This window comes from Salmo salar, chromosome ssa11 (assembly GCF_905237065.1).
Source record: "Salmo salar chromosome ssa11, Ssal_v3.1, whole genome shotgun sequence".
In the NCBI taxonomy this organism is placed as follows: domain Eukaryota; kingdom Metazoa; phylum Chordata; class Actinopteri; order Salmoniformes; family Salmonidae; genus Salmo; species Salmo salar.
This window is the reverse complement of record NC_059452.1, coordinates 47707358-47728521: the sequence shown is the minus strand read 5'-3', so window position 1 is coordinate 47728521 and position 21164 is coordinate 47707358. Positions and strand designations below refer to the sequence as shown.

General features: G+C 40.7%; 1 protein-coding gene across 2 annotated transcripts; it reads left to right on the top strand.

Moving 5' to 3' along the window:
• The first annotated feature begins 3722 nt into the window (after positions 1-3722).
• On the top strand, positions 3723-19418 carry LOC106592039 (troponin I, fast skeletal muscle-like). Of its 2 annotated transcripts, none has more exons than XM_014183339.2 (7): positions 3723-3926; positions 9071-9104; positions 9249-9285; positions 9875-10003; positions 10327-10416; positions 17645-17821; positions 18143-19418. In XM_014183339.2, the coding sequence occupies exons 2-7, from the start codon at positions 9097-9099 to the stop codon at positions 18224-18226; spliced, it is 525 nt and encodes a 174-aa protein (XP_014038814.1). In that variant the 5' UTR covers positions 3723-3926; positions 9071-9096; the 3' UTR covers positions 18227-19418. The 2 variants fall into 2 exon arrangements, with proteins under 2 accessions (XP_014038814.1, XP_014038815.1); XM_014183340.2 differs by lacking the exon at positions 3723-3926 and adding an exon at positions 4606-4704.
• Positions 19419-21164: the final 1746 nt, after the last annotated feature.

Sequence of the window (21164 nt, the reverse complement as noted above, 5' to 3'; positions counted from 1 at the left end):
TCTCTACATCTCATGTCACCCATTTCATCATTACAGTAAGACTACACCTGATGACACATATCTGAAATCACTAGAAGTTAATCACATGTTGACTACCAACTGTTAACTAGAGTGTAGAGTAGAATCAGGTGTGTTAGAGCAGGACTGGAGGTAAGGCCTGCAGGAGGGTAGCTCTCCAGGAGGAGGGCAGCTCTCCAGGAGGAGGGCTGGTTAGAACAGGGCTGGAGGTAAGACCTGCAGGAGGGCAGCTCTCCAGGAGGAGGGGCTGGTTAGAGCAGGGCTGGAGGTAAGGCCTGCAGGAGGGTAGCTCTCCAGGAGGAGGGCTGGTTAGAGCAGGGCTGGAGGTAAGGCCTGCAGGAGGGTAGCTCTCCAGGAGGGGGGCTGGTTAGAACAGGGCTGGAGGTAAGGCCTGCAGGAGGGTAGCTCTCCAGGATGAGGGCTAGTTAGAGCAGGGCTGGAGGTAAGGCCTGCAGGAGGGTAGCTCTCCAGGATGAGGGCTGGTTAGAGCAGGGCTGGAGGTAAGGCCTGCAGGAGGGTAGCTCTCCAGGATGAGGGCTGGTTAGAGCAGGGCTGGAGGTAAGGCCTGCAGGAGGGTAGCTCTCCAGGATGAGGGCTGGTTAGAGCAGGGCTGGAGGTAAAGCCTGCAGGGCTGGTCACCCTGTCTATGGCTCTATCAGGTAACACATTGACGGACAGGGAGACATTCAGGTTGTACCATCTGTTCTACAGAAGCATCTCTAACAGTTCACTATCTGCAGAAACTGTGCTCAGTTAGAAGGGGTTTCCTATTGAAAACACTGTGCTCAGTTAGAAGGGGTTTCCTATTGAAAACACTGTGCTCAGTTAGAAGGGGTTTCCTTTTGAAAACACTGTGCTCAGTTAGAAGGGGTTTCCTATTGAAAACACTGTGCTCAGTTAGAAGGGGTTTCCTATTGAAAACACTGTGCTCAGCTAGAAGAGGTTTCCTATTGAAAACACTGTGCTCAGTTAGAAGGGGTTTCCTATTGAAAACACTGTGCTCAGTTAGAAGAGGTTTCCTATTGAAAACACTGTGCTCAGTTAGAAGGGGTTTCCTATTGAAAACACTGTGCTCAGTTAGAAGGGGTTTCCTATTGAAAACACTGTGCTCAGTTAGAAGGGGTTTCCTATTGAAAACACTGTAGTCAGTTAGAAGGGGTTTCCTATTGAAAACACTGTGCTCAGTTAGAAGGGGTTCCTATTGAAAACACTGTGCTCAGTTAGAAGGGGTTTCCTATTGAAAACACTGTGCTCAGTTAGAAGGGGTTTCCTATTGAAAACACTGTGCTCAGTTAGAAGGGGTTTCCTATTGAAAACACTGTGCTCAGTTAGAAGGGGTTTCCTATTGAAAACACTGTGCTCAGTTAGAAGGGGTTTCCTATTGAAAACACTGTGCTCAGTTAGAAGGGGTTTCCTATTGAAAACACTGTGCTCAGTTAGAAGGGGTTTCCTAGTGAAAACACTGTGCTCAGTTAGAAGGGGTTTCCTATTGAAAACACTGTGCTCAGTTAGAAGGGGTTTCCTATTGAAAACACTGTGCTCAGTTAGAAGGGGTTCCCTATTGAAAACACTGTGCTCAGTTAGAAGAGGTTTCCTATTGAAAACACTGTGCTCAGTTAGAAGGGGTTTCCTATTGAAAACACTGTGCTCAGTTAGAAGAGGTTTCCTATTGAAAACACTGTGCTCAGTTAGAAGGGGTTTCCTATTGAAAACACTGTGCTCAGTTAGAAGGGGTTTCCTATTGAAAACACTGTGCTCAGTTAGAAGGGGTTTCCTATTGAAAACACTGTGCTCAGTTAGAAGGGGTTTCCTATTGAAAACACTGTGCTCAGTTAGAAGGGGTTTCCTATTGAAAACACTGTGCTCAGTTAGAAGGGGTTTCCTATTGAAAACACTGTGCTCAGTTAGAAGGGGTTTCCTATTGAAAACACTGTGCTCAGTTAGAAGGGGTTTCCTATTGAAAACACTGTGCTCAGTTAGAAGGGGTTTCCTATTGAAAACACTGTGCTCAGTTAGAAGAGGTTTCCTATTGAAAACACTGTGCTCAGTTAGAAGGGGTTTCCTATTGAAAACACTGTGCTCAGTTAGAAGGGGTTTCCTATTGAAAACACTGTAGTCAGTTAGAAGGGGTTTCCTTTTGAAAACACTGTGCTCAGTTAGAAGGGGTTTCCTATTGAAAACACTGTGCTCAGTTAGAAGGGGTTTCCTATTGAAAACACTGTGCTCAGTTAGAAGGGGTTTCCTATTGAAAACACTGTGCTCAGTTAGAAGGGGTTTCCTATTGAAAACACTGTGCTCAGTTAGAAGGGGTTTCCTATTGAAAACACTGTGCTCAGTTAGAAGGGGTTTCCTATTGAAAACACTGTGCTCAATTAGAAGAGGTTTCCTATTGAAAACACTGTGCTCAGTTAGAAGGGGTTTCCTATTGAATACACTGTGCTCAGTTAGAAGAGGTTTCCTATTGAATACACTGTGCTCAGTTAGAAGAGGTTTCCTATTGAAAACACTGTGCTCAGTTAGGAGGGGTTTCCTATTGATAAGCTAAATCAGATGACCTGAAACAGCTTGGCAGTGAAGGGCTGATTTTTACTTTTAGCTGATGCATTTTCTGTTCATAACATGGAGCCATCTTGTTTCTACAGTTTACTACTTTACCAGGAAACAGGTACAATGTCTCGTCTTCAGAGGTAACTGTTGTTTAAACCTTTTAAACACGGACCATTTGTTCTACATTTGAAATAATGACTGTACTTGTTGACGTGTTACTGCGTTGTTAGGAGCCAGTAACATAACCATCCAGCTGCAGCCACTAGAACGTCTGCTATAACACCAATACACTTTCATTTGGCTTTCCAAAAAACAGGAAGCAATGGCTCGTCTTCAGATGTAACTGTTGTTTCAAGCTTTTCTCTAGTAGTATCTACCCAAGCATATTACTTCCTCTTATCCTTAACCACTGAACAGAAACAGTACATCTATAAAGTCCAACTCTAGTCATAATATTTGTCCTATTTCACACATGTACAAGTGTGTATTAATATACATGTGTGAAATGGAAATGTGTTTTTTACATATCCCAACTCTCCTTAAGACACCGTCGGAGAGCCAGGTGACATTTGAGATAAAAACCAAGAAAAAGGATGAACTTGTTCTCCATGAACATAATCAACTAAATCCCATGTCTCCAAATCAACCCTGGGCCCTTAGACGGTAACAATATATCCTGTTCATAAGTGTCATTCTGAGTTGAGTAAACCTGGAAGTAAACCCCATGGTGGGACGAGGTGGGACTAGGTGGCATTACTCTCTGTCAGACAGGCAGGGGGCAGCACTATGTCAATACGTCATAAAAGAAGAATAACAGTCTTGAAGGCTGGGGTTATTTATATGAAAGGATCCTGAGGGCAGTGGCTGCAGCCTGCCAAGTGAAGGGATGGGTAGGTGTCTGTGCCTGAGGGAGAGGGTGGCATGGTGGGGCACTGGGGGGTGGGTGGCAGGGTGTGGGGGGGGGGCACTAGGGAGTGGAGGGGCAGGGTGGGGGCACTGGGGGTGGAGGGGCAGGGTGGGGGGGGGCACTAGGGGGGGTGGGTGGAGGGCACTAGGGAGTGGAGGGGCAGGGTGGGGGCACTGGGGAGTGGAGGGGCAGGGTGGGGGCACTGGGGAGTGGAGGGGCAGGGTGGGGGCACTGGGGGGATGAGATAGACTTTCAGAAGAGTGTCGGCCCATTGGTCTGGGTTGGTCTTCAAGTCCATAAAGAGTTAGGCAGGATAGTGCTGAGCCATCACTGGACAGCATTAAAACAACCGTCTGTCCATGGCTGTTACAGCCACCCACAGCAGTCCTCCCTTCTGCCACTGCAGTCCCACGTTCTGTACCACTACTGCCCTGTTGGCCGGATTAACTCATAGGTGAGCCCCTCTGTTCTGTCTGATCATGTCTGGTCTGTCTGATCCTCTCTGGTCTGTCTGATCCTCTCTGGTCTGCCTGATCCTCTCTGAGCCCCTCTGTTCTGTCTGATCCTGTCTGGTCTGCCTGATCCTCTCTGGTCTGTCTGATCCTGTCTGGTCTGCCTGATCCTCTCTGGTCTGTCTGATCCTCTCTGGTCTGCCTGATCCTCTCTGAGCCCCTCTGTTCTGTCTGGTCTGCCTGATCCTCCCTGGTCTGTCTGATCCTCTCTGGTCTGCCTGATCCTCTCTGATCCTCTCTGTTCTGTCTGATCCTCTCTGATCCTGTCTGATCATCTCTGGTCTGCCTGATCCTGTGTGTGTGTGTGTGTGTGTGTGTGTGTGTGTGTGTGTGTGTGTGTGTGTGTGAGATATAGTTGTCTGTCCTCTGTCCTAGTTCAACTATGGTACACTGAACGTATGAATCATAAATGTCTATCATTAGTTAACTCATAGGTGAGCCCCTCTCTCTCTGTGTGTGTGTGAGATTAGGTTGTGTCCCTGTCTTAGTTTAGCTATAGTACCACTGGGAACACTAGCATTGCTCTGGTCTGGAACACCTGTTTTCTGTGTTTGGTGGTTTTGGTCATGATGAGGTGATAACATGAGGAATGAGCTGTGGTCACCTGAACTAATGGAGTCCTGTGTTTCTGTCAGTTGTGGCTGTTAGTAGCACAATGGATTAGAAAAATCTCCATTTCATTTTTTAAATCAATACGTTATGGCTGATTCCTTCATCAAGGTATTTTCCCATCTCTACCTCATAATGTATCTGATTGGTTAATTGGTTAACTGTGTGTTGGGGAATGTTCATATTCATGTGTGAAGTGTCTGAATCCAAGAAGAGATCAGACAGCGATGTCATAACGGTTTAATATGATGTGTTCATTAACTGTCTGAAAGGGTTTGGGTCTGAAGTTGTGTGAGATCACACGTCTTAAGTATCTTAGTGTAGGTGAAGCAGGATAATGGACCCATGCAGTATTAAAGGTTATAGGCATTTCAACGGAACGCCATCTTTTACGATTCGTAATGACAATGATGGATGGGAACCTCACAGACATTTAAATATCCTCTTAATGTTGAAAAATGATATCTGAGATGTCACAGTGAACCAAATTCACCAAATATCAAAAGTCAATTAGGAAAAAGCATTTCAGAGTGAGAACATTTTCTGATCCGTAATGACAAATTACAAATCACGGGTCGGCAGGAAGCCTAGTGGTTAGTGTTGGACCAGTAACCGAAAGGTTGTTAGATCGAATCCCAGAGCTGACAAGGTAAAAATATGTCGTTCTGCCCCTGAACAAGGCAGTTAACCCACTGTTCCTAGTGTAGCTGATGTGAAATGGCTGGCTAGTTAGCGGTGGTGCGCGCTAATAGCGTTTCAATCGGGTGACGTCACTCGCTCTGAGACCTGAGGTAGTTGTTCCCCTTGCTCTGCAAGGGTCGTGGCTTTTGTGGCGCGATGGTTAACAAGGCTTCACGGGTGACTGTTGTTGATGTGTGCAGAGGGTCCCTGGTTCAAGGCGAGGAGAGGGATGGAAGCTATACTGTTACACTAGGCCATCATTGTAAATAAGAATTGGTTCTTAACTGACTTGCCTAGTTAAATAAAGGTTAAATACATTTAAAAAATAAATACAGGCAGCCTATCCCTGAATCAGACTAGATTCATATTAATGACAGATGATACAGGCAGCCTATCCCTGAATCAGACTAGATCCATAGTAATGACAGATGATAGAGGCAGCCTATCCCTGAATCAGACTAGATACATATTAATGACAGATGATACAGGCAGCCTATCCCTGAATCAGACTAGATACATATTAATGACAGATGATACAGGCGGCCTATACCTGAATCAGACTAGATCCATATTAATGACAGATGATACAGGCAGCCTATCCCTGAATCAGACTAGATCCATATTAATGACAGATGATACAGGCAGCCTATCCCTGAATCAGACTAGATCCATATTAATGACAGATGATACAGGCAGCCTATCCCTGAATCAGACTAGATCCTTATTAATGACAGATGATACAGGCAGCCTATCCCTGAATCAGACTAGATCCATATTAATGACAGATGATACAGGCAGCCTATCCCTGAATCAGACTAGATCCATATTAATGACAGATGATACAGGCAGCCTATCCCTGAATCAGACTAGATTCATAGGATAGTTTTTCTTTATGTTGGTTTATCTCACTGAGGTGACACCAGATATCCTGCAGACATGATTCATTTACAATCTGAGGATGCTACCATTCCATCTGCCTCTGGCCCCGTCCACCAACTGGGGCCAAAGACCTCATCAACAACTTAGCACCGACACTCCAGCCTATTAAGTTACCCCAGGGTGTGTTTTAAATATGGGCCCTGTGAGACATATTGTCTATGATGATATGTTTGATTAGAAAATAGATTGTGGTTCACTTACATATGTAGGCTATCTGTGGTTCTGGCTTCATATCGCTGGGGTTTCACTATATGGTTTTTAAAATCAGATCTATTTTTTTGTGATCTATTTAAATGACATGTATTTTCTATTTTATTCTTATGGTCACAAAACAGTGACAACGTGACAGCCTGTCGGGTCGGGGCTGTGGCTCAGTTGGTAGAGCATGGTGTTTGCAACGCCAGCATGGTGTGTGCAACGCCAGCATGGTGTGTGCAACGCCAGGGTTGTGGGTTCGATTCCCATGGTGGGCCAGTACAAAATAAATAAATAAATAAATAAAAAAATGCATGAAATGAAATGTATGAAATGTATGCATTCACTACTGTAAGTCGCTCTGGGATAAGAGCGTCTGCTAAATGAATAAAAATGTAAAAACAAAATAAAAATGTAGTAGTCGGTAGTAGTCAGTGATAGTCGGTAATAGTCGATAGTAGTCAGTAATACTCAATAATACTCAGTAATAATCCAAGTATTACAGTGAATAGGAATATTAATTTCCTCTTTGAAGTTGAAGACCTTTAGGAAAAATCTTATGCACTTTAGAACGTGTCCTGGCTGAAGGTTGTTTGTTTCTGTCTGTAACAGCCAAGTCGTGGTGAGAACAGCTGATACCTCACACAGTATCAGATCTTAATGGCAATCAGGAGACTTATAGCTAAACTTAGCTGCTAGTTTCATTCCCTACGTCTCTTTCAGTGTTTTCATGTGTTTTCCACTGTATATCAGTTGACAGAAAAATGATAGAAAACATAGATGTACAATTTGAATTGAAAATACTTTATTTAGTGACGTAACACATTGTATACTTTATGGCCAACCTTTTGCTTTATGTTATAGTTGTTGTTGTTGTTGAAGATGATGAAGACTTTGTAACATAGTGGTCCCTGGGGGAGGCATAGACTATTCCAGGCTGTATCACAACCGGCCGTGATTGGTAGTTAAATTTTTTAAAATATATTTCACCTTTATTTAACCAGGTGCGACAAAAACAACAATCACAGGATAAACAAACGCACAGTCAATAACACAATAGAAAAATCTGTATACAGTGTGTGCAAATGAAGTAAGGAGGTAAGGCAATAAATAGGCCAATAGTGGCGAAGTAATTACAATTTAGCAATTTACACTGGAGTGATAAATAAATAGACATTGTATGTGTATGATACCAAGACAGACATGCTTACCTTAGTAGCCTACTAATAGAAAGAGGTCCTACTATGATCCCTGACCAAGGGAAGGATCCTCCCTGACCAAGGGAAGGATGCTCCCTGACCAAGGGAAGAATGAATGCTCCCTGACCAAGGGAAGAATTCTCCCTGACCAAGGGAAGAATGAATGCTCCCTGACCAAGGGAAGGGTGCTCCCTGACCAAGGGAAGAATGCTCCCTGACCAAGGGAAGAATGAATGCTCCCTGACCAAGGGAAGGGTGCTCCCTGACCAAGGGAAGAATGCTCCCTGACCAAGGGAAGAATGCTCCCTGACCAAGGGAAGGATTCTCCCTGACCAAGGGAAGAATGCTCCCTGACCAAGGGAAGGATGCTCCCTGACCAAGGGAAGAATGCTCCCTGACCAAGGGAAGGATGCTCCCTGACCAAGGGAAGGATGCTCCCTGACCAAGGGAAGGATGCTCCCTGACCAAGGGAAGGATGCTCCCTGACCAAGGGAAGAATGTCTACATGCTGTATTGCCTCTGATCATCATGTTGTGCTCAGTTGAGTCATCTTACTGCATGGTGGAAACACACTTTGAACCAGGTTCTCATGTTGTGGAGACTAGCTTTAGTCATTTGTAAAAGCTGTTTTGCTTGTTGGGTTGATTGATCACCTAGAACTGAATCTAATGTAGTCTAGTGACTCAGTAGATTCACCACAAACGGTCATGTCATGTCTTTAATAGTTGGCTGTTGATAGATTTTATGGAGGCTGTTTTTAGTGCTCGCTCTTATTGTGTAATTGAGATCTGAAACCTGACAGAAGACACTTCTAGAAGGCTCCAGGGTTGCATCCCAAATGGCAGCCTAACCCCTATATAGTGCACTATAAGGGAATAGAGTGCCATTGGACTCTGGTCAAAAGTAGTGCACTATATAGGGGAAAGGGTGCCATTTGGGACTCAGAGGCATATTCTTGGATTTGTTGACTTTTCACACACTTCTCACCAGGTGGCAGTATGCACACAAAACTGTGGACTGTTGTAGTGCTGTAAACATACCACCATGGGGAGTGAGGGGATTAGACAACACAGGCAAACCAATTCTGAGCGTTTGCCTAACTCTTGGCAAAGGAGTTGATCTGATTGGTTAAAAGAGTTGATCTGATTGGTTAAAAGAGTTGATCTGATTGGTCAAAAGATCAATTAGTGGAAAAGGATCAGAATTGGGCTGCACGTGTAAACGCAGCCATAGTAATCCGATCCACCACTCTGGCATTTGGAGGAGAAAGCTGGATTATGATAATTTGATGATTTGGTTGTTAAGTAAAGGAACAAGGAACATGATAGGGGATCTTCCTTGGAACTGGCATATGTGTGCCATGCCTGCCGTACAACTTTGTGTCGTTTTTTTCATTGGATGGAATTCATTGTTTAAAACCAGCAGAATATAATTTAACAATAGTGTTTTTACTTCTTCCTCAGAAAGGTGAAAAGACCAAACAGCCATCATGTCTGAGTGAGTAAAAGTGGATTTCAACATTAGGAAAACATTTACAGAATATCTTGCATATATCCAGAATTGTCTTTCTTTTACAAAATGGTCATACCTGTTCCTGAACAACAAGAGAATGACATTAATTGTACTCACTCTTTCTGACAGGAAAAAGATGTCATCGAGCCGCAAGCATCATCTGAAGGTAACCAACGGCAACTTCCATGACTTCTTCATGACCTCTCTAAGATTCTATCCAGTTAGTGACTCAACAGAGATCTTATATAAACGGCTTAGAGATCTCTTACCTCTTAAACATCATGACAAAAATGACACTTGTGATTTGTACGATTTATACAAACAATCCAACCATTTTCCGATAACAAATGTGATATTAACAATTCAAAAATATAAAAGACAATCACTGTTTTAAGGCCTATCCCTTAGTAAGACATGACTAAATTAAAAACAAAAAAACTACATTTTAAATGAGAATAGGCATTGGTCTGAAGCCGAAAAACAGTGATTCACATGAGCACCGCAATGCCTATTTCACCCATGCTCTACCAAGGTTTTCCAGCCCACAGCTTTGACCTACTACAGTAACTATGTTGGTATTGTACTTCCAGCTATGTGTAGGCAGGTTGCTTAGGATTCAAACCTTCTACCGTAACTAGATCAACACACCCACTGAAATATAAATCTCATGGAAATGTCTGTAAAATGCTTCAGATAAAGCATCTGTCAAGTACGTAAAAATAAAAAACGGTTGCTGTGTTGTTGCTGTCCCTCAGAGTTTGATGCTCCAGATCGCCCAGGAACTGATAGCACAAGAGGAAGCCCAGTCTTTAGAGGACAGGAAGCAGTACATGAGTGAAAATATCGCTCCCCTGCAGCTCACAGGATCCATTGCAGAACTCCAGGTATCGCATAGGCTGCGTTGAGACAGGCAGCCCAATTCTGATAATTTTTTTCACTAATTGTTCTGTTGACCAATCACCTCTGAAAAATATTTAATATGAAAAGACCTGATGTGATTGGTCAATAGACCAATTAGTATAAAAATATCAGAATTGGGCTGTCTGTGTTAATGCCAGTTGTAGTTGTTATCGTTTCCTTTCACAATATAACAGTACAATTGGATTGCATTTTACATGATTAATATCCCTTTTAACAACAATGTTTGTAATGTAACACATTGGCTGTCTGTGTCGTGTTATGAGTCGCTGTGATTGTCTCTGAACAGGACCTGTGTAAGAAGATGCACCAGAGGATTGATGTGATAGATGAGGAGAGATACGACCTGGGCAGCAAAGTTGGAAAAAGTGATAAAGAGGTCAGTTATATCTGTTATACTGTAATGATAAAGAGTTGGGGTTATATCTGTTATACTGTAATGATAAAGAGGTGGGGTTATATCTGTTATACTGTAAGGATAAAGAGGTGGGGTTATATCTGTTATACTGTAATGATAAAGAGGTGGGGTTATATCTGATCTGTAATGATAAAGAGGTGGGGTTATATCTGTTATAATGTAATGATAAAGAGGTGGGGTTATATCTGATATACTGTAATGATAAAGAGGTGGGTTATATCTGTTATACTGTAATGATAAAGAGGTGGGGTTATATCTGATATGTAATGATAAAGAGGTGGGGTAATATCTGATCTGTATTGATAAAGAGGTGGGGTTATATCTGTTATACTGTAATGATAAAGAGGTGGGTTATATCTGTTATACTGTAATGATAAAGAGGTGGGGTTATATCTGATCTGTAATGATAAAGAGGTGGGGTTATATCTGATCTGTAATGATAAAGAGGTGGGGTTATATCTGTTATACTGTAATGATAAAGAGGTGGGGTTATATCTGTTATACTGTAATGATAAAGAGGTGGGTTATATCTGATCTGTAATGATAAAGAGGTGGGGTTATATCTGATCTGTAATGATAAAGAGGTGGGGTTATATCTGATCTGTAATGATAAAGAGGTGGGGTTATATCTGATCTGTAATGATAAAGAGGTGGGGTTATATCTGATCTGTAATGATAAAGAGGTGGGGTTATATCTGTTATACTGTAATGATAAAGAGGTGGGGTTATATCTGATCTGTAATGATAAAGAGGTGGGGTTATATCTGATCTGTAATGATAAAGAGGTGGGGTTATATCTGTTATACTGTATTGATAAAGAGGTGGGGTTATATCTGTTATACTGTAATGATAAAGAGGTGGGGTTATATCTGATCTGTAATGATAAAGAGGTGGGGTTATATCTGTTATACTGTATTGATAAAGAGGTGGGGTTATATCTGTTATACTGTAATGATAAAGAGGTCTGGTTATATCTGTTATACTGTAATGATAAAGAGGTCTGGTTATATCTGTTATACTGTAATGATAAAGAGGTCTGGTTATATCTGTTATACTGTAATGATAAAGAGGTGGGGTTATATCTGATCTGTATTGATAATGAGATGGGGTTATATCTGTTATACTGTAATGATAAAGAGGTGGGGTTATATCTGTTATACTGTAATGATACAGAGGTGGGGTTATATCTGATCTGTAATGATAAAGAGGTGGGGTTATATCTGTTATACTGTATTGATAAAGAGGTGGGGTTATATCTGTTATACTGTAATGATAAAGAGGTGGGGTTATATCTGATCTGTAATGATAAAGAGGTGGGGTTATATCTGATCTGTAATGATAAAGAGGTGGGGTTATATCTGTTATACTGTAATGATACAGAGGTGGGGTTTTATCTGTTATACTGTAATGATAAAGAGGTGGGGTTTTATCTGTTATACTGTAATGATAAAGAGGTGGGGTTATATCTGTTATACTGTAATGATAAAGAGGTGGGGTTATATCTGATATAATGTAATGATAAAGAGGTGGGTTATATCTGTTATACTGTAATGATAAAGAGGTGGGGTTATATCTGTTATACTGGAATGATAAAGAGGTGGGGTTATATCTGATCTGTAATGATAAAGAGGTGGGGTTATATCTGTTATACTGTAATGATAAAGAGGTGGGGTTATATCTGTTATACTGGAATGATAAAGAGGTGGGTTATATCTGATCTGTAATGATAAAGAGGTGGGGTTATATCTGATCTGTAATGATAATGAGATGGGGTTATAGATGTTATACTGTAATGATAAAGAGGTGGAGTTATATCTGTTATACTGTAATAATAAAGAGGTGGAGTTATATCTGTTATACTGTATTGATAAAGAGGTGGGGTTATATCTGTTATACTGTAATGATACAGAGGTGGGGTTATATCTGTTATACTGTAATGATAAAGAGGTGGGGTTATATCTGTTATAATGTAATGATAAAGAGGTGGGTTATATCTGTTATAATGTAATGATAAAGAGGTGGGTTATATCTGTTATAATGTAATGATAAAGAGGTGGGTTATATCTGTTATACTGGAATGATAAAGAGGTGGGGTTATATCTGATCTGTAATGATAAAGAGGTGGGGTTATATCTGTTATACTGTAATGATAAAGAGGTGGGGTTATATCTGTTATACTGGAATGATAAAGAGGTGGGTTATATCTGATCTGTAATGATAAAGAGGTGGGGTTATATCTGATCTGTAATGATAAAGAGGTGGGGTTATATCTGTTATAATGTATTGATAAAGAGGTGGGTTATATCTGTTATACTGTAATGATAAAGAGGTGGGGTTATAGATGTTATACTGTAATGATACAGAGGTGGGGTTATATCTGTTATACTGTAATGATACAGAGGTGGGGTTATAGATGTTATACTGTAATGATAAAGAGGTGGGGTTATAGATGTTATACTGTAATGATACAGAGGTGGGGTTATATCTGATCTGTAATGATAATGAGATGGGGTTATAGATGTTATACTGTAATGATAAAGAGGTGGGTTATATCTGTTATACTGTAATGATAAAGAGGTGGGGTTATATCTGATCTGTAATGATAAAGAGGTGGGGTTATATCTGTTATACTGTATTGATAAAGAGGTGGGGTTATATCTGATCTGTAATGATAAAGAGGTGGGGTTATATCTGTTATACTGTAATGATAAAGAGGTGGGGTTATATCTGTTATACTGGAATGATAAAGAGGTGGGTTATATCTGATCTGTAATGATAAAGAGGTGGGGTTATATCTGATCTGTAATGATAATGAGATGGGGTTATAGATGTTATACTGTAATGATAAAGAGGTGGAGTTATATCTGTTATACTGTAATAATAAAGAGGTGGAGTTATATCTGTTATAATGTAATGATAAAGAGGTGGGGTTATATCTGTTATACTGGAATGATAAAGAGGTGGGGTTATATCTGATCTGTAATGATAAAGAGGTGGGGTTATATCTGTTATACTGTAATGATAAAGAGGTGGGGTTATATCTGTTATACTGGAATGATAAAGAGGTGGGGTTATATCTGATCTGTAATGATAAAGAGGTGGGGTTATATCTGTTATACTGGAATGATAAAGAGGTGGGGTTATATCTGATCTGTAATGATAAAGAGGTGGGGTTATATCTGTTATACTGTAATGATAAAGAGGTGGGGTTATATCTGTTATACTGGAATGATAAAGAGGTGGGTTATATCTGATCTGTAATGATAAAGAGGTGGGGTTATATCTGATCTGTAATGATAAATAGGTGGGGTTATATCTGATCTGTAATGATAAAGAGGTGGAGTTATATCTGTTATACTGTAATGATAAAGAGGTGGGGTTATATCTGTTATACTGTAATGATACAGAGGTGGGGTTATATCTGTTATACTGTAATGATAAAGAGGTGGGGTTATATCTGTTATACTGTAATGATAAAGAGGTGGGGTTATATCTGTTATACTGGAATGATAAAGAGGTGGGGTTATATCTGATCTGTAATGATAAAGAGGTGGGGTTATATCTGTTATACTGTAATGATAAAGAGGTGGGGTTATATCTGTTATACTGTAATGATAAAGAGGTGGAGTTATATCTGTTATACTGTAATAATAAAGAGGTGGAGTTATATCTGTTATACTGTATTGATAAAGAGGTGGGGTTATATCTGTTATACTGTAATGATACAGAGGTGGGGTTATATCTGTTATACTGTAATGATAAAGAGGTGGGGTTATATCTGTTATACTGTAATGATAAAGAGGTGGGGTTATATCTGTTATACTGTAATGATAAAGAGGTGGGGTTATATCTGTTATACTGTAATGATAAAGAGGTGGGGTTATATCTGTTATACTGTAATGATAAAGAGGTGGGGTTATATCTGTTATACTGTATTGATAAAGAGGTGGGGTTATATCTCTTATACTGTAATGATAAAGAGGTGGGGTTATATCTGTTATACTGTAATGATAAAGAGGTGGGTTATATCTGATCTGTAATGATAAAGAGGTGGGGTTATATCTGTTATACTGTAATGATAAAGAGGTGGGGTTATATCTGATCTGTAATGATAAAGAGGTGGGGTTATATCTGTTATACTGTAATGATAAAGAGGTGGGGTTATATCTGTTATACTGGAATGATAAAGAGGTGGGTTATATCTGATCTGTAATGATAAAGAGGTGGGGTTATATCTGTTATACTGTAATGATAAAGAGGTGGGGTTATATCTGTTATAATGTATTGATAAAGAGGTGGGGTTATATCTGATATACTGTAATGATAAAGAGGTGGGGTTATATCTGATCTGTAATGATAAAGAGGTGGGGTTATATCTGATCTGTAATGATAAAGAGGTGGGTTATATCTGATCTGTAATGATAAAGAGGTGGGGTTATATCTGTTATACTGTAATGATAAAGAGGTGGGGTTATATCTGAGCTGTAATAATAAAGAGGTGGAGTTATATCTGTTATACTGTAATGATAAAGAGGTGGGGTTATATCTGTGATACTGTATTGATAAAGAGGTGGAGTTATATCTGTTATACTGTAATGATAAAGAGGTGGGGTTATATCTGTTATACTGTAATGATAAAGAGGTGGGGTTATATCTGTTATACTGTAATGATAAAGAGGTGGGGTTATATCTGTTATACTGTAATGATAAAGAGGTGGGGTTATATCTGATCTATAATGATAAAGAGGTGGGGTTATATCTGTTATACTGTAATGATAAAGAGGTGGGGTTATATCTGTTATAATGTATTGATAAAGAGGTGGGGTTATATCTGATATACTGTAATGATAAAGAGGTGGGGTTATATATGTTATACTGTAATGATAAAGAGGTGGGGTTATATCTGTTATACTGTAATGATAAAGAGGTGGGGTTATATCTGAGCTGTAATAATAAAGAGGTGGAGTTATATCTGTTATACTGTAATGATAAAGAGGTGGGGTTATATCTGTTATACTGTATTGATAAAGAGGTGGAGTTATATCTGTTATACTGTAATGATAAAGAGGTGGGGTTATATCTGTTATACTGTAATGATAAAGAGGTGGGGTTATATCTGATATCCTCTCTGGGCTAGGCGGGACGAATTCGTCCCACCTACGTAACAGCCACTTTAAGCCTGTGGCGCGATTTTCAAAACCTTAAAAATCCTATTACTTCAATTTCTCAAACATATGACTATTTTACAGCTATTTAAAGACAAGACTCTCGTTAATCTAACCACACTGTCCGATTTCAAAAAGGCTTTAAAACGAAAGCAAAACATTAGATTATGTCAGCAGAGTACCAAGCCAGAAATAATCAGACACCCATTTTTCAAGCCAGCATATAATGTCACCAAAACCCAGAAGACAGCTAAATGCAGCACTCACCTTTGATGATCTTCATCAGATGACAACCCTAGGACATTATGTTATACAATACGTGCATGTTTTGTTCAAACAAGTTCATATTTATATCAAAAAACAGCTTTTTACATTAGCATGTGACGTTCAGAACTAGCATACCCCCCACAAACTTCCGGGGAATTCGCTAACATTTTACTAAATTACTCACGATAAACGTTCACAAAAAGCATAACAATTATTTTAAGAATTATAGATACAGACCTCCTCTATGCACTCGATATGTCCGATTTTAAAATAGCTTTTTGGTGAAAGCACATTTTGCAATATTCTAAGTACATAGCCCAGGCATCACGGGCTAGCTATTTAGACACCTGGCAAGTTTAGCACTCACCATAATCATATTTACTATTATAAAAGTTTGATTACCTTTTGTTGTCTTCGTCAGAATGCACTCCCAGGACTGCTACTTCAATAACAAATGTTGGTTTGGTCCAAAATAATCCATCGTTATATCCGAATAGCGGCGTTTTGTTCGTGCGTTCCAGACACTATCCGAAATGGTAAAGAAGGGTCGCGCACATGGCGCAATTCGTGACAAAAAAATTCTAAATATTCCATTACCGTACTTCGAAGCATGTCAACCGCTGTTTAAAATCAATTTTTACGCCATTTTTCTCGTAGAAAAGCGATAATATTCCGACAGGGAATCTCCTTTTCGGCAAACAGAGGAAAAAAATCACAAAGGCGGGGGCGGTCGGGTCACGCGCATAAGCCCAGAGTCCCTTGATCGGCCACTTGAGAAAGGCGATAATGTGTTTCAGCCTGGGGCTGGAATGACGACATTCTGTTTTTTCCCGGGCTCTGAGCGCCTATGGAAGACGTGGGAAGTGTCACGTTAGAGCAGAGATCCTTAGTAAAAGATAGAGATGGAAAAGAAGTTCAAGAAATGGTCAGACAGGCCACTTCCTGTAAAGGAATCTCTCAGGTTTTGACCTGCCATTTGAGTTCTGTTATACCCACAGACACCATTCAAACAGTTTTAGAAACTTTAGGGTGTTTTCTATCCATATGTAATAAGTATATGCATATTCTAGTTACTGGGTAGGAGTGGTAACCAGATTAAATCGGGTATGTTTTTTATCCAGCCGTGTCAATACTGCCCCCTAGCCCTAACAGGATTTATACTGTAATGATAAAGAGGTGGGGTTATATCTGATCTGTAATGATAAAGAGGTGGGGTTATATCTGTTATACTGTAATGATAAAGAGGTGGGGTTATATCTGTTATACTGTATTGATAAAGAGGTGGAGTTATATCTGATCTGTAATGATAAAGAGGTGGGGTTATATCTGTTATACTGTAATGATAAAGAGGTGGGGTTATATCTGTTATACTGTAATGATAAAGAGGTCTGGTTATATCTGTTATACTGTATTGATAAAGAGGTGGAGTTATATCTGTTATACTGTAATGATAAAGAGGTGGGGTTATATATGTTATACTGTATTGATAAAGAGGTGGGGTATATCTGTTATACTGTAATGATAAAGAGGTGGGGTTATATCTGATCTGTAATGATAAAGAGGTGGAGTTATATCTGTTATACTGTAATGATAAAGAGGTGGGGTTATATCTGTTATGTGGTGTGCATGTAGTGTGTGTAGTGTGTATAGTCTCTCTTTCTCTCTCTGTCTCTCTATCTCACTGTCTCTCTTGGTCTCTCTCTGTCTCTCTGTCTCTCTCTCGGTTTCTCGGTCTCTCTCTCTCTCTCTCTCTCCAGATTGAGGATCTGCAGATAAAAGTACAGGACCTGAAGGGAAAGTTCAAGAAGCCCGTCCTGAAGAAAGTGCGTATGTCTGCTGAAGCTATGCTCCAGGCTCTGCTGGGCTCCAAACACAAGGTGTCCATGGATCTGAGGTCCAACCTGAAGCAGGTCAAGAAGGAGGTCAAGGAAGAGGTAGGGTTGCTTCCCAATACTATAACTTAATATCAGTAGAGTTCGTTGTATGAGAGTTCAAGAGGATCCCACTGCTGATACCAAATGTTATATTACAAATAATGTGAGTGTAATCTGATACATTAGCAAGTGGTGAAACTACTGCTATAGTGTATATACTGTATTTCAACTCAGCACTCCAATGTGGATGATTCTGAGTCGTTGTTTTTTTATTTGGGATTAATTGTTGTATTACTCAAATGCACATAGAAACAAACATACATGGATCCAACACATCAAAATGTACACTAATATATTTGATCTGCTTCTCTTCCCACTCAGGACAAAGAATCTGTGGGTGACTGGCGTAAGAACATTGAAGACAAATCAGACAGAAAGAAGATGTTTGAGACTAATAAGGAGTAGATGTTCCAGACAGAAAGATGTTTGAGACCGCTTGAACAACCTTCTGCCTTTGGTTACTAAGTTATCCAGATACGACTCGTTTGATCGTTTGTTTGTTTTCGTCTCTGGCTCAATTAATCTAAGAGGTAGTTCCATCTCTGTAGGACTGTTGTGACAGATGTTCATGAATTGCTATGGTATCTAAGAGGTAGTTCCATCTCTCTGGGACTGTTGTGACAGATGTTAATGAATTGTTATGGTATCTAAGAGGTAGTTCCATCTCTCTGGGACTGTTGTGACAGATGTTAATGAATTGTTATGGTATCTAAGAGGTAGTTCCATCTCTCTGGGACTGTTGTGACAGATGTTAATGAATTGTTATGGTATCTAAGAGGTAGTTCCATCTCTCTGGGACTGTTGTGACAGATGTTAATGAATTGTTATGGTATCTAAGAGGTAGTTCCATCTCTCTGGGACTGTTGTGACAGATGTAAATTAATTGTTATGGTATCTAAGAGGTAGTTCCATCTCTCTGGGACTGTTGTGACAGATGTTAATGAATTGTTATGGTATCTAAGAGGTAGTTCCATCTCTCTGGGACTGTTGTGACAGATGTTAATGAATTGTTATGGTATCTAAGAGGTAGTTCCATCTCTCTGGGTCTGTTGTGACAGATGTTAATGAATTGTTAATGTATCTAAGAGGTAGTTCCATCTCTCTGGGACTGTTGTGACAGATGTTAATGAATTGTTATGGTATCTAAGAGGTAGTTCCATCTCTCTGGGACTGTTGTGACAGATGTTAATGAATTGTTATGGTATCTAAGAGGTAGTTCCATCTCTCTGGGACTGTTGTGACAGATGTTCATGAATTGTTATGGTATCTAAGAGGTAGTTCCATCTCTCTGGGACTGTTGTGACAGATGTTAATGAATTGTTATGGTATCTAAGAGGTAGTTCCATCTCTCTGGGACTGTTGTGACAGATGTTAATGAATTGTTAATGTATCTAAGAGGTAGTTCCATCTCTCTGGGACTGTTGTGACAGATGTTAATGAATTGTTAATGTATCTAAGAGGTAGTTCCATCTCTCTGGGACTGTTGTGACAGATGTTAATGTGTTTAATCAAAACAACCTGTAGTACTGTATACTACTTTATTCCTTTGTTCCAATTCAATTTCTGAAAATAAATGATTTGGTGAAAAAAAACATGATTTATTTTCTGTATGCCTTTCTGCTACTGCTACAAAAGGTAATTGAATTTCCCACAGCTGTTATACCATCACCTTACCTATGCCTGCTTTGATATACACCGCTCAAAAAAATAAAGGGAACACTTAAACAACACAATGTAACTCCAAGTCAATCACACTTCTGTGAAATCAAACTGTCCACTTAGGAAGCAACACTGATTGACAATAAATGTCACATGCTGTTGTGCAAATGGAATAGACAACAGGTGGAAATTATAGGCAATTAGCAAGACACCCCCAATAAAGGAGTGGTTCTGCAGGTGGGGACCACAGACCCCTTCTCAGTTCCTATGCTTCCTGGCTGATGTTTTGGTCACTTTTGTATGCTGGCGGTGCTTTCACTCTAGTGGTAGCATGAGACGGAGTCTACAACCCACACAAGTGGCTCAGGTAGTGCAGCTCATCCAGGATGGCACATCAATGTGAGCTGTGGCAAGAAGGTTTGCTGTGTCTGTCAGCATAGTGTCCAGAGCATGGAGGCGCTACCAGGAGACAGGCCAGTACATCAGGAGACGTGCAGGAAGGACGTAGGAGGGCAACAACCCAGCAGAAGGACCGCTACCTCCGCCTTTGTGCAAGGAGGAGCAGGAGAAGCACTGCCAGAGCCCTGCAAAATGACCTCCAGCAGGCCACAAATGTGCATGTGTCTGCTCAAACGGTCAGAAACAGACTCCATGAGGGTGGTATGAGGGCCCGACGTCCACAGGTGGGGGTTGTGCTTACAGCCCAACACCTTGCAGGATGTTTGGCATTTGCCAGAGAACACCAAGATTGGCAAATTCGCCACTGGCGCCCTGTGCTCTTCACAGATGAAAGCAGGTTCACACTGAACACGTGACAGAGGTGACAGAGTCTGGAGATGCCGTGGGGAACGTTCTGCTGCCTGCAACATCCTCCAGCATGACCGGTTTGGCGGTGGGTCAGTCTTGGTGTAGGGTGGCATTTCTTTGGGGGGCCGCACAGCCCTCCATGTGCTCGCCAGAGGTAGCCTGACTGCCATTAGGTACCGAGATGAGATCCTCAGACCCCTTGTGAGACCATATGCTGGTGCGGTTGGCCCTAGGTTCCTCCTAATGCAAGACAATGCTAGACCTCATGTGGCTGGAGTGTGTCAGCAGTTCCTGCAAGAGGAAGGCATTGATGCTATGGACTGGCCCGCCCGTTCCCCAGACCTGAATCCAATTGAGCACATCTGGGACATCATGTCTCGCTCCATCCACCAACGCCACGTTGCACCACAGACTGTCCAGGAGTTGGCGGATGCTTTAGTCCAGGTCTGGGAGGAGATCCCTCAGGAGACCATCCGCCACCTCATCAGGAGCATGCCCAGGCGTTGTAGGGAGGTCATACAGGCACGTGGAGGCCACACACACTACTGAGCCTCATTTTGACTTGTTTTAAGGACATTACATCAAAGTTGGATCAGCCTGTAGTGTGGTTTTCCACTTTAATTTTGAGTGTGACTCCAAATCCAGACCTCCATGGGTTGATAAATTGGATTTCCAATGATTATTTTTGTGTGATTTTGTTGTCACCACATTCAAATATGTAAAGAAAAAAGTATATAATAAGATTATTTCTTTCATTCAGATCTAGGATGTGTTGTTTAAGTGTTGCCTTTATTTTTTTGAGCAGTATATTTTGTAGTCAAAGGGAAATGTTCTATCAGGAATGAGGTGAACATAATCCCGAACCACATTATGGATT